The following is a 15,211-nucleotide window of genomic DNA, read 5'->3' as shown; positions in this document are numbered from 1 at the left end:
TTGATGGCTAAGATTTGTCCTATATATGTTTGTATCAGCATGAATAAAGGCTAGAACAGTGACGAGATTTGCTATGTTCAACTGGTCGTAAACAAACACTCATATCTCTCACTTGCCCTTTGTTTTATGGAGAATGTTCGAACTCACCTTTTGATGGCGAATGTGGGGTTTTTATCATTGGGACCTTCTATCACAGAGAACATGGCATTTAAAATTTTTATTTAAGTTTTTTTTTGTCAGTACGCATAGTGAGGCATCTGACTATGTCACAGTCTGAGCATGTCTCTGAACCACTCTCCTCCCATTCTACTGAGATACATGGTTCTGCCACCAATTCAGCTCCTCCTGTGCTTCTGTAGAGTGTGGACAATACCAGAACTTGATCGTAATTCTGGTCTCCCAAGAGCACTGCTCTCTGTAGGTCTTCCTGTAGATTCCTGTAGAACAGGGGCAACCAGTATAGCTTGGGAAGCTGCCTTCAGTTTCCCAAGGAACTGGGAGAGTTGTCGTGCTGGCATCGATTCCTTCCGTTGGAGTTTCCCTGCCTCCTTGCGGATCTGCTTCATCTTCTTGTTGGTAGCATGAGCTAGAGGCTCTGTTAATCTACTAACAAACCAAGAAACTCCAGCTCCTGGGCCGGGCACAACAGTTGCTTCAACATGTAAACCAGGTACAGAGACAATTGTTGGACACCTAAGGAATTGTAGATGGTCAGACAGACGGCTTTTCAGTTTTATATGTGTAGATATTTTTATTGCTAGTTTGGTGTTCCTGCTGCAAGCCCACAAGTTAAAATTTCTGAGAAGGTTTTGGAACTCCTAAATACACTCCTGCATGGTATTGGTAAGTACTCAGCACCGATTCCAGGAGGACACTTCTGCAAACTATAGCAGACAGCAGAATGATGAAGGGAAAGCCACTATTAATGATATGATATATAACACAAAAATCAACTAGACGAATGTAAAAGAACGAACAATGTTTTATTTTTATACCAAGTGTGAAGAAGCTGGAGCAAATATGGTGTGTGCATGCATTGGGAAGCATTTCTCTGGATAACTGAACACTGCGTACTTGTTGCTATTTACAAGCAATATAAACCAAGAAGCTGGCCAATCTATATGCTGAAAGGTTAGGCAATGCTACATTATTTCAATATAATTGCAGGTGTAAAACTGCCTGAATTTTATGTCAGTGTGTGCTATTTTTCAAAACACTAACTAGCAGTGTTAACAGTACATGGTGCTAACAATGCATAGTGCTTGTATCGTTGCTAGCGGTAGGCAAATCTTCTCAATCACGACTGCTCCTAGAAGCTCCCAAGTCAACATGCTGTTCGCTAGTTCTGAGCTGCAAATCTGTGTGTAGTCATGGCATCCCTCCTATATCACAATCAATTTTAAAAACTTAAACAATGTTTGAAGAGTAACGGTAGATTTTGAATAATTACCACATCAATTTGGCAACTAAGGTAATGAACACTGTGGCATTTAACCACGTAAATAAGCTTACTTAACTTAAAGATTCACCTTAAGTTGAGGTTCACTTTACCAGCATAAAAGTTCGCTCATTTTTTGTTATTCTTCTTTTCGCAACACTTTAGAAAAATCACTATAACTCGCGCATGCTTTAGTTGATTTTCTTCAAATTTGGAGGGTAGTTGAAACTGATTGCCAGAAGAGATATAATGATTGCAACCTAGCTGTGTGGGTGAATAGACTATTTATGTGGTATAATAAGCATCTTCTTAAAGCATCAACTTTTTATTTGAAGTGATTTTAGTCACTGTGAAGACACTTTTTGGTTTTATTCTACCTAACCAATACTGCCAAGGTGCCATGAAGGGATTGTGAAGCTGGTTTCTGGTCATATTATTTTCTGTGAAAAGCTGCAAATTTTATAACTAATATACAGTCCTACTGTATTGTATGATGTACTTTCATTAATACATATATAACAGAAATTGCCCAAAATGGAAATTGTGAGCAACTCAAAGTTTGGCAACATTTTGTTGCCAGATGTGGCAATTATATAAATTGCCAATTTTGGCACTCTTGGGTATCAAAAAATTGCCATTTTTGGAAAACTAAATCCCACAATTGATTAGTTTATCATCCTTTATAAAAGGAGTAGTACACTGGTTACCAGAATTGGTACTGTAGCTTTGAACACCATCTTGTGGTTGTTCAAAACAAAAACAGAAGTTGCCAATTTTGGAAACTGTAAGCAGTTTCCAGTTTTGTCAATTTTTGAAACTGTAAGCAGTTTCCAGTTTTGTCAATTTTTGACCTGCTCAGAAATTGCCAAATAATGCAATTATGAGTAGTTAAAAAGTTTCTAGAAGTGGCAACTTTTCGCTGCTCAAAAATTGTGAGCAGTTCTAAAGTTGCCATGCCAGAAATTGCCATTTTTGGCAATTTCTGAGCAGGTCTAAAGTTGCCATAATTGGTTTGTAACATACCTCATCCACATTGATTATGCAACTTGTGCAATCAGGCGTGCCTTCTACCACTACACCTGAGCAGGTTTTATTCAGCAATGGCTCATCGTACAAGGCTAAACTTTTGGCTGCCAGTCATTGATAAGCTAATGAATGGATCGAACCTTGTATGATCGAGGCACTATTATTTACTCTTCTTTGTATCCAGCCTGGATAGCTATGTTGGCATATGTACATTTAAGGGTTGTGACAGTGTACATAATGGAGCCATTGTAGCCATTGTAGTCTATGCAGCAGCATTAGCAAGTTGATGATGTAATAACATAGCAATGGGTGATGGTTCTAAAACTGCTTTTAGCCTTGTCTTGTCTTCCCCCTAAAAAATAGGGTGGTACTTAGTGATCTTGTCTCGTCTACAACAAGTTCTCTTGTGGAGAATGAGATGAGGTCACAACATCCTCCTGTAAGTAGTCCCATGCCTGGCTCTTCTGAACTGGATCACCTGAGCTTGCTGTGTTTGACCTTGTTAAGAATATGGCCTGTACCACAGTGCACATGATAGAGCCGGAACGAAGGTCAAATTTTACTCTCCGAAGCTTCTTGCAAGAAAGACACTGAAGCTTCAGAGTTTTGTTGATTATGTCATGTTAGTAATTAATAACCATAACCTTATGGGTATACACACATGTGGTCCCAAGCTTTGTTCAGTTGTAGAGCAAGCTGTAGTACAAATGCTTAGAATACACATATACCATAATTTTGTCAATGACATTTCAAACTTCCAAGTAGCACATGGCTTTCTGAGTGATTAGACATGACAGTATCCATTGTGTTCGAAGCTTTGGAGGAGTAAAACCACCTTACAAAACCTCTGAAGGTTTCGAACCTTTGTTCCAGGCCTAGTACGATTGTTGTATCGCCAGTGGGTCTGGTCTTCAGCTGAAGAACCTGGATCCTGCACTGGAGCATCTGCAAACAATAAATACTGCAGAATAGAGTGCATAATAGAATGGATCCAGTAATAGCAGCAATATATTAGAATATTCACATGTTACTGGATGAACAGAGCAGCATAAATGAACTCCCAATAATTACCATATCTATAACTGCAAATGGCAAAACCAGCATCTAGTAGTGATTTGGCTTGTGCATTAGTCCATCATATACATCAGTTATATTTATTAGCTTGTTGGTCTCTGCTGCCATTTTCTAGCTGCTGACTGTAACAGCAAGTAGCAGCAGGCTTTATTATAACACTAAGCACAGTAGGAAACAGGTGCTTTCAACTATTAAAATGAAACTTCATGTATCCCAAGTCAAAGGCAACACTGGAAAACAGTTTATAAAGACATATTTCACTTTCAAACCTGACAAGTACAAGTAGGCTGGTACTAGTTCAGAAGTTTGTTTGTTGTAGTCGCCACAAGCCATCAACATATGTGACCGGATTTGTGAAAAGGTACCTTTTTCACACACAAATTTTCAAATTTTTTATTTCTATTCACCTACTTTACTGCAGTGAGTACACATACATGACTACAAATACTGCAACCAGCTACTATCAAGTACAATCATTTTTCAAAAGCTATTAAACAGTCAAAAGTATACATCTAGTATGATGGTAATGGTGGAACATTACACTAGCTTTAAAGTAATGTGCAATGGTGGATCTAGGATGGGGCATTTTTACGACTTCACAAAGCCAAACATAACACAAATAAGCAGTTTGAAGTTAAGAATTGTCAGAATCAATAAATTGTGTGTAAAGCCAGCAGCAATTTTGCTGCAAGTCAAGTAGACAAAGAAGTATAGAAGGAAAAATTGTGAACTTCCACTTACTAGTGGACATTAATTTCAATCTATGGGTTATAGACTGACTGAATTAGGAATTAAATGTCCACTAGTGTATAGTAATCAGTTGTGTCATTATTGTTCTTATTATTACAGAATCAACAACGAAAGAACTAAAAATGGCTCCAAGTAGTTATGGAATTGATTGGGATGATGCAGAGATGTACGGCTTTCATTCTCACCGGCCTGATGGAAAATGTGGAGCCCATGTCACTCTATTTTACGATGGCTTTGATAAATTCATAGAAGACTGCAACAGCTGCCTTGTTACTCGTGAAGATGCATTGTTCACAATGGAGTTAACAAAAGCTATGGGTAAGAAATATGAAAAAGAACAACATAGAGTAGCCGAATTTAGCCAACTGTTAACTGGTTATTTTGGAGTTGAAGTAATTTCAGAGACTAAATTTGGGTATACAATTGATGGCATTATCAAACATTTCAATAATCCACAACAAAGGTCGTTTACCTTGTTGATTTTAAAAGCAAAGAACGAAGTTGGACAGGGACATTCTGATTCCTACAACCAGGCTCTGTCATATTACTATTACTGGAACCAAGAGTCTAATTTCCAAAGTAGCCTTTGTCCGTGTTATGTTGTGGAATTAGTTGGCCCACACTTTGAAATTTATGGTGTAATTGATACTGGCACCCATACTGCCCGTAAGATGCAAGCAGACATGTTGGTACCGATGCTTTGGTTAGTTAATCAAAGTAATGACTTGAACGCAATGACGCATATTATGAAAACATTCAAGGCCTTGAAGAACGCATTAGTAAAGCTCCGAGGATACTATGACTTGACTCCAACAAAATCTGTGTATCCACTTACATTCAGACAGCCCCTATCATACCTATCAGAAGTGAAAAGGAATGTATACAGAGCAGTATATAATGGTGGTGTTAATGTAATTGTGAAATTCGTTACAAGATATGGCGAAGATGTGCATAAGTTCTGTTCGGAGAATGGTTTTGCTCCAGAGCTGTTGTTTTGCAAACAAGTCACTTTGCAATACATAATGATTATAATGAAGGAAGTAAAAGGGGTCACAGTGACGAAGTATTTGCGGCAGAACGAAAACAATGATTCAGTCAAAGTTGATGTTAAAAACCAGTGCGATAAAATACTAAAAAATATGCATGCATCAAAGTACTGTCACGGTGATTTTCGTCCTTCTAACCTTATAGTTGATGAAAGCTGCAAACTGTTTGTGATTGACTTTGATTGGTCTGGTAAGGCTGGTTTAACCAAGTACCCTTATTTTATGAACCATTGTGGAATTGACTGGGCAGATGGTGAAAGTGATGGTCAATTGTTGCAACCAGATCATGATACACATTTATGTGACAAACATTTATTCTTATGTTAACAATCATATGTACATGTGTAGTTTTTGAACTATGTGATCTGATGTATGAGTTTATCCTATTTGTAAGGGTAGGGGAGTACTGCGTCAGTGGCCAATGTAGAGATTTCTGTTACTGAGACCTGATATGATATGTGAATAAATGATTTTAAGTGCAGTAGTGATCAAAAGCTTCCATTCCACCAGTGCTGTTTACCTGTTAAGTTTTGATATTGGTTAGCATTTTGTAAGTGTTTCTGCTTCATGGTCAAGTGTACAATAGCTGTCAAAAGCTTCCGTTCCTCCTGTGCTGTTCATGCATAGAGTTTCCGTATTGGTTAGCGTTTCTTCTTGATGGTTAGGTGAGCAGTCATAAAAGCTACTGTATAGTAAAAAACTTCAGCGGTAAAAGAGTGTGGCGAAGCCCCTCTGTTAAAAAAATTGGCGGAATAAACCTTTGCAATTGAAATAATATTTGTCAAAGTTTTTATCGCCACAGTTTTTACTGTACGGTACATAAGGATAACGACAAAGTGTCAACTCATCAGTTACCAGGGTAAGTTGTGTGGTAAGTATATAGGTAGCTAGTGTTGTTGTAGCAGTACTTTGTAATTGTCATGGTTTTTGTATTTTGTGTTACTATACTGATCTAACAACGTGCTACTTAGCAAAGACATGTTTCGCTATCTCCTGCAATGCCAAGAGTGACATTTACATTTTCAGTGAACTCCAGTAGCAGAGGTTATCACATATACCAAAGTATTTGGCCAAATCCATTGCGAGATGATGAACTGACATGTGAACGAGAAGTTGGAAATGCTCACAATATACTTGCCGTCACTATCAAGAAGGATATTTCTGGAGTGCTTACAACCGTGGGACACATTAGGGTTTAGGGTTAGGGTTAGGGTTAGGGCCCCGAACTTGATGACCATCTTTTTAATTCTTGCTATTTGTGACCATTTAATGCATAATCTGTGACCACTATGACTATCTAAATGTTGTTTTGCGACCATTTAAATTTTTTTTGTGACCACTGCGACCATTCCAAAACCACCAAAGGTATCTTGACCAATTGCTTTTTGATACATGCAGTATATCTGTATGTACATCATAGTTAATGCCAATAGTGAATGAATGGTTGTTAGCCACATCCCAGACAGGCTGTTAATCAAATTTTTTCCTCCTACTCGGTAAGACCCTCCTACTTGCATGAGCGTGTGATTAGCCATTGTAGCAAATTCACTTCTGCAATACATCATGCCTACCAATTTAAATAAATATTAGCTACATGTTAGTAGAGCAACAGTGGACCAAAAGATATATATATATATATAGTTTGGATCCATAACAAGGTCGTAACAGGCTGTGCACTTTTGTGGCTTCCCAGGAGGAGAAATTTATATGGAATGATTCTTGATTGTTGCTAGCTACAAATGAGCCAAACTTAAAGTATTTGTGTAATTCTATCTGTCAGTGATTAATAGGATTCAACTTAACCCATAAAACATAGCTACGTATATGTATAATGCACTTTGTGTTAGGCAAGACTATTGGCAACTCAAATTCCCCTATTATGCTCAGTTGTGCCACAAAGTGCCCTAAGCTACTCTTAGATAGCTGCATGCATATTGAGGACTCTATTAGAGTATACCAAATACTTTGCTGACTGTTCTATTAGAGTACATCAATTTTATAAAGCTCAGTGCACAACAATGCATAATCTTTAACTGTTTTACAATTCTATGAATTTAGTTCAGAGCAGAGTGTCAAGTGAATACTTCACAATAATTCTTAAGTATGTATTTGTAAAACTCCATACATATCAACTACATTGTCTTCTTTAATTGCCTCCACTTGTCCAATACTTGCTTTCCAGTTCTGCTCATGTGATGTTTTCTTGATATCTCTCTGCACACTGCTAAACCAGGTGGGCTGTTGGTTAATGGCCATTCTTTAAGCAGTGCTGTTATATGCTGCTTAGACCATTTTCATTTTTTCGAGAGGTTGCAAAGGGCTTGATGAGCAAGCACCGTATCATCATTGTTGCTAAATTCATAGTATTGCCTGCTTGTTTCTGTGCTGTGACATAGATGTTTTGCTACTCTTCGTAAATCTACATCATTCAGCTCTCTTGCTGCATCCGTTGCAACCATTATCCTGTAATCTTTAGGCCTAGGTGGCTTTAGATTTTCTATGGATAAAGCCTCTTTTATTCTTCTGTATACTTGTGTATATAGAAAGCCAGTTATAGTCAGGAAAAATCTATTAGAATTTGTAAATTCTTTGGCTCGTATTTTCAGTCGAGCATTTGTGTAGTATTCATAAAGTAATTGTTCAATGTCACGTGTCACCACCAGCCGTGCAATGCCTTGGGGACCAGTCTTATGGTGTAGGCAAGGAATAATTACTTCATCAGTATCATAATCACATGGTTGTCGTTGATTGAATTCTGCAATTCTCAAACTTGTAATCACTCCAGATCGCTGCCCATTCCCATAAAGTATGCACGCTGCTGCATATGCTGTTAGAATTCTAACAGCTGCTTTATCAAATTTTCCATCACTCAATACCACTCTAGCTGCCTTGACCTTCTGTTGAACCTGTTGTAATCACAGTATAAAGTATTCATAACTGATTATCTGCTACTCTGTACCTTTTCATTATCTAAGAATTCATGTGGATCCATTAAGAATGGTAACTGTTCAGTAATGTTGAGGGAGTTCTGTTGTCTTTGCAAAGCAATTGCTTTGGACAATGAAAGGCACCACTGAGTCATTAGCTCTAATAATCTACTTCCCTTGATGAAAATCTCCTTATCTGTCATCATAGAGTCCTCCTCATGGATGACATACTTGATTGCCAACTTCATCCGTCGGATCTTTTCTGTTATAGTGGTTGGTTTATATGTGACCGGGCCTGCGAAAATAGGGCATGTGGGCATAAACTACACCCTGTCACTCTACAGGTCATATCTCAGTATTGGAACAGAATATTTGCATTCTGTAAGTTGCATCATAACATCACTTAAATGCTAACTATGAGCTGAAAATTTCATTGCCATACCATACTTGTACGAAACGTTATGTACAATGGAAGTTTGAAAAAGTAGGCAAAAATCATGTGCCCACATGCCCTATTATCGCAGGCCCAGTCACATATTGCTTTTTATGAAGAAGTTGCTGAAAAAATTTCTCCAAATTTGACTTATTAAACAGCCTATCAAGATCATTGTGTGATGTGGCTGGTGTCAATTGAAAGAACAGTTCGACATCACGGACAATAGCTTTTGCTGTATCTGTGTTTCTACATCCACCAGCAATGCCCTCCAGATAGTTTGCAAAAGCAGAAAAATCAAATTTGTAGCTATGAAACAGTCTGTCAGGGTGTATAGCAACCTGCACATTATAATTATTTTATGTATACATGTACAGGCAAAATATTCATATACCTCACTGTTGCTTGTAGACCCTTCATCTGGGTCAGTGTAAGTTTCATCACTAGTACATGAACCAGTATCGTTATCATACGCATCGCTTGAATATAACAAATTAGGCAAGCTCATCTGTAGTCTAATGCTAATCTGCATGCATTTAGCAATAGTAGCATATATACAGCCAGTGGATTACAGTATGCTTACTGTATCTGATGAAGCAATACTCTCAGTGCTTTCCTGCACACTTATATGATCACTGTCTGTGCTGGCAATGCTTTCACTTGAATCAGCATATGCAGATTTTATTGTAGTTAAAGCACCCTATATTCAGGATAGAATACCACACTAGTTCTTCTACAAAAAGCAATGTTAATTAAATACCGTTTCAAAAGTCCTATGGCTCTCTGTTGCATTATCAGTGTCATGTTCACTTGAACTGCGAATAGATGATGAGTCAATAGTTATGCTATCTGGCTCTTGTACACATTCAACTTCAGTTATGGTTGAATCTTTATCCTGTGTAGATCAAAGAATGTTATCAAGGTGCTGGACAGGCAGTCTTATAGCTAGGTTGATGTGGTAACCATCACCATACACAGTAATAACTATTTAGATTTGATTCAGGACTGCATGCATGGATTAAACATGTGCAGAAATGATTAGGGCTACATTGTGATGACCACTTGTGACCATTACCAAATTATGACTACTCTGACAGTTACCAGATTAGCATATATATAGTAATTCTACCAACTACATACACATTATGTAGCATTTAGCCTAAGAAGCTATTGTTTGCAACCACATACGTACATGCACACTGACCGATTGCTTACAGTTGACACATGACCATTTTGAAACGGATATCCTTCGAGCACTGGCTTTCTGCAATTGAGAATTGTCTTGCAGGTCAGTTAATAGCCTCAGAAAAGTGCATCCTGTAGTGTAATAGTCTTTTCTGCTGCTTAGACTCATAATGTACTGGATAGCCATTTTTAACCTTTGTATTATTTCCCATATTGCTGCTGGCTTGTATCTCTTCTTGATATAGTCCAGGAATAACTGAATATTAGATCTGTTAAACAGGCTGTCAATCTTGCCGAAAGATTCTTCAGATGATTGGGATGTTACATTATAGAATTCTATCAAATCATTTGCAATAGATTTCACAGATTCTTTGTCCTTGTTTCCCCCAGCTGTAGTCCTTAAATAGGTCATAAAACCTTCGATGCTGAACACAGCAGACAGAGATGGTTGTAGTTGAGAAAGCATTGCAGTTTTTCCCTGCATATTATATATTTAGACATAATTAAGAGTATAATACAAATTGATGTTACTGCATACGCTGGTATAAGCATTGAGCTGAATCCTCAAACCATTAAATAACTCAGGCAGTGAAATATGCACTAGTAGTTGGAATTTGGCTAATTTGTAGCACTACATAATCCACTAAATTCTTAAATCTTACTTACAGATAATCCCCATAAATTATATACCAGACAGCTATACATAGCTACAGTATAGTGTGTAACCCTTTTCTGAACCTGCTATGAATCTAAACTGCACTAACCACCTGGTCTGTTTTCCTATTTGTTTATAAGCTGATTTCTCAGGATCCAGCTCAACATATACACAATGCTAAAGTTATTATGCTATATGTACACACCATTATGCATGCTTTTGAGCAGTGCACGTGTTCAAACATTTCTTTATACTTCTACAAAATACCAAATGTCTGCTACAGCATTGAAGCATTACAAAGTTTATTCCTCATTCAAACCATTTACACGTACATGTATGTTGAGCTTCATTAACTGGCTGCTAAAATTAATTAGAGTATTTCACTTCACAAGCATTATAGCTTTGTGACAATTTTATCAGAGTAGTGCATGTAGCTATATACTGTTTCTAGTAAAAAAAGTTCATTGTTCTAGTAGGGTATCTCGACCATTTTAAGGTAATTGACACGATGTTAGCTGCCGTACCAATTTGAGTTGCTCACTGTGACGTGTTGTCCTATGCCCGAGCAGTTTATCAGAATTCGTGGGAGGCTGATCCAATTCTGTATCAATCACATCAGTGCTGGTATCTCCCACACGTTGATAGAGACTCATGCCTGGCTCAGTAAACATTATAATAGCTTGACAACAGCCATGATATGCTAGATATGATATGCTAGAACCCCGCTCTTTACTTGTAAAGAGCGGGGAATTAAGTTGCAATTCCAGAGTGGAACCCCGCTCTGTTACTATTCTAGTTAAACTAACCCTAGATGATTGAATCTACCAATAGCATCAGAGACGGATCAGGGGGTTCAAAGGGTTCCATGGAACCCCCTTTTGAAAGAGCCTCTCTTACTCGAGATACTCTAATAGAGCAGTCAAGATAGAGATACTCTAATAGAGCAGTCACATAGTCTCAGTTTAGCAAGCTATATAATTATGTAGTTATGGATAAGGAAATATAGTTGGTGAGGGAATCTATGGTGAGAGGCAGCTATTGTCAGCAGGTGATGACCTTTTTCTTTGTGTTCGACTTAAGCTAGGCTGAAGTTGCAATTCCAGAGTGGAACTCCGCTCTGTATTATGTTTGTTTAGCATTATGGTTGTTGTGCATATATACCTATACTAGCCTTACGTGTCCCCTATCTCTACTGAGATCAGATGATTACCACAACATAGTTATATGCTTGATGTAGTTACTGGCTTGAACTTATATGTGACTGGATTTGTGAAAAAGGGTCTTCCGCACACATACAATTTTGTAAACTTGGGAGACTATAACTTAGTGTTCAAGTAACATGTTACCCTGAAATTTTTACCATCTACTAAGCTATGTTGGTGCTCACTTCTGACTAAATGTCAAGTCAATAGCTCTTTCCGATCTCAAGTTATGAATTGTCAAAGTTGACAAATTGGATGTGTGTGGAAGACCCCTTTTCGCAAATCTGGTCACATATAGTAATTTGAACTGTACAGTTGTGCACAACATAAAGGTAGCTTTTAACTGAGTTATTTATAAACATCTAGGCCACTACACTGCAACACTGAACTAGACTTGTCATTTCTGAGATCTTATAATTGTCTCGGGACATCTAGACCTATTATTGTGTATGGTTAACCACTTCAATGCAGTTGTAGTTTCCATACATATGGATCCTGAAGGCAGCCATTTCCTGCAGGTGAAGGGAGCACAGCTAAGGCAATAGCACTAGATGAATTTCAAGATACGTGAGTCTTATAAGGTAACTAACTTTTTGTGATTTCCTCTCATCATGTTGTGGTTTGTGTTGGCAAGAGTATTTGTTACAAAATACAAAGTGAAACCTAGCTCTGAGACCACTATACAGTGACTTTGTCACCTTGTTATTAGGAGTGGTATATGAGACCTTCTTGGGTCCTATAGCTAGGTGCTACTTCCCTAGTTTTTTTTTACTAAATACCATAAATGTTACTTAATTTTCGAGTTACTGCAGTCCATAGTTACTGTTATAATCATGATTTTGAGCAACTATGACCAATTTCATGGTACTGTATCTGTAACACAAGCACATGACCGTGGGTGAGTAATTGCTACTTATACCACTTTAAGTGAAAGAAAGGCATGTAGAACACATCTGGGAAATTGTCCATAAGTGTACATTTCTGTTGTGTCATATTCAGCACGGCCATTGAGAGTACTAGCTATAGTGTGCTTATTGGCTTGACACATGTATTTAGAAATCCATTTGTGAAAAGTACCTGAGCAAACTAGTGGGCATGGCTGTGGTACAAATCTTGGTATGGTTATCCATTCATGGTGAAAACTCAACATGAGGGAGCATTGATGATTTTCACAAATTTTCAAAACCTGCTAACTGTAGTGGGTGACTTACTGAGTGAATTCAAAAGCCTATATAATAATTAGTTTCATGACTAATGTGCAACCTTAAAGTCTAAACTTTAGAAAAGTGTTCTGAGTGCATAACTGCTTGTACTAGTCACACAAAGTTTATGTAATAGTTATACCATGGCTGCGAGGGATTTTGCTGATATATACACCCAAAGCCCGAGGACTGCAGGCCCGAGGGCTGCGGGTGTATATGTCAGCAAAATCCCAAGCAGCCATGGTACAAGTAACATATATCACTTGGGGCGCACTCACCTAATAGGTGAAAGAACTAATAAGAACTCATCCCATTTGTTTTATACAGTAGCATCTGAAGATCGATTGTGGTTTTAATAGCATGGGCTAATAGCCATCAAAACGTTGTCCATACGTTAAAACGTCATTAATACGTTACTATGCTTCAACACACAATGTTAGAAAACTTGCGATTGTGGGATGGAGTTTATATTGTTATCATTTTTGTACTAAGTTAAGCCAACTAACTTCGCTATTGGGACAGTAAGTAAGGTATTATATTAAGTTAAGTACTTAGAACTGTAATGCACCTATCAATGTTATCCCCCACCTACCCCCTCCCGGGCGTAGTGGGGGAAATGGTGGGGATTTGACTTTTTGAAAAATCAAATTCTCCACCCATGGGGGAACGACTAGTGGTCAAATCTCCATGTAGTATGGTTGTTAGGTACTTTAGGAAACAGGTCAATTCCTTTAGCTTGCAAGTTATAACAAACGCCTAAAATTTCGAGCGGTCAAATGCCCCACTAGTGGGGCAGAATTTCAGATCAAATCAGGTCAAAATACCCCACTAATCCCCTAGTAAGCCCGGGAGGGGGGTAGTGGGGCTTAACATTGATAGGTGCATAAGTTACTAACCTATTTCAACGTAGCAGTAGTAGGTTTGCTGTTCCGTGGTCTGTTCAAAGGCTGATACGCGGTGGGTAGAAATACGCATCCACAATCGCCCAAACAATTATTTTGTACCTTCATTATCCTTTAGTAACAACCAATTACTCTATCTTAGCCTATGTACTAAGCATAGCAACCTCTACAAAAACGAATCCCACAATACAAAGCTCTATGTCGCTCAATATAACGAGTCAAAGCGCATCGATTCTTTGAACTGGCTGGGTATCAAAGTCATTGGCAAACCGCTTTCCCATGATATTTCCCGGGAAATATGCGAGTTAAACACCGAGCGGCGCCTTTGAACGCCCACGCTAAAGTGGTGTATATATAGAGCTAACTACAGTATATATGTGCAAGGAAAATTAGGAATTTCAAGTTCAATTAAGAAACAAGGTACTAGTGAACATTTAATTCCTATAACCAGGGCCACCCAGAGAAATTAAAGGGCCCAGGGCAAAGAGTTAAAGTGGGACCCTTGACCCAAGTTGTAAGGTGAAGACCAAAAAAAGAAAAAAAAAAAAAAGGTCACAACCTGCTGGCAATGACAATAACTACCCATCACCAACCATATCTCCTTATCTATAAGCTTGCTACACTGCTCCTCTGAAGAATACTGTGACTGCTCTATTAGAGTATTTAGATCTGACTGCTCTATTAGAGTATATCGATCTTTTAAACAAGTATTCAGGGGGCCCTTCATGGGGCCTCCTGGGGCCCCTTTCAAGCTGGGGCCCGGGGTAAAATGCCCCAGTTGCCCCCCCCCCCCCCCCTGTGGGCGGCCCGGCCTATAACCATTAGGGGTTGATTGTCTAACAGTGAAAAAATCAAGCACATAGCTAGCTACTGAGTAAGTCATTCAATCAACCAGTAGAAAATTTCTTTAAAATCTAGCAACCAATTGGCTGAGGCATTTTGGCCCTTTTGAACTTGATAACAAATACTGCATTTATTGTGAGGCTAGTTCCTAGTCAGAATTTTTTTTGTAGGAACTTGAAGTATAATGCAAACATCCAAGCCAAATCAATGGACCAGACTTAAGGTGGGGGGCCAAAGCCCCCATCCCCTTTCAAAAATTTTCATATTGTATAGTTTAATGTACTTAACCAGGCACTAGAGACATAGTGCAATGTGATCATAATTGTTAGTGTCTTATCTGCCAATAATATGAGAGAGATAACCATCATTAACAATTGTGATGAAAAGATGTACAACAAAACAAATAGGCATGTGAAACCTCGGACAGCATGCGAACACAAAAAATAGAGGACTACACTGTGGGCATGGCAAGGCAAAAACAACAACAACAAAAAAGACTAATTACTGTAATTACAAAAATAAAACTGT

At 38.2% G+C, this 15,211-nt stretch overlaps 1 protein-coding gene across 1 annotated transcript; it reads left to right on the top strand.

Annotated features, from left to right (window-relative positions):
* The first annotated feature begins 4,410 nt into the window (after window positions 1-4,410).
* Window positions 4,411-5,661, top strand: LOC136258395 (uncharacterized). The gene has a single exon (XM_066051702.1). The coding sequence runs from the start codon at window positions 4,411-4,413 to the stop codon at window positions 5,659-5,661; it is 1,251 nt and encodes a 416-aa protein (XP_065907774.1).
* Window positions 5,662-15,211: the final 9,550 nt, after the last annotated feature.

This window comes from Dysidea avara, chromosome 6, assembly GCF_963678975.1.
Source record: "Dysidea avara chromosome 6, odDysAvar1.4, whole genome shotgun sequence".
NCBI lineage: Eukaryota > Metazoa > Porifera > Demospongiae > Dictyoceratida > Dysideidae > Dysidea > Dysidea avara.
The sequence above is the reverse complement of the archived record's forward strand: the minus strand, read 5'-3'. Positions and strand labels throughout refer to the sequence as shown.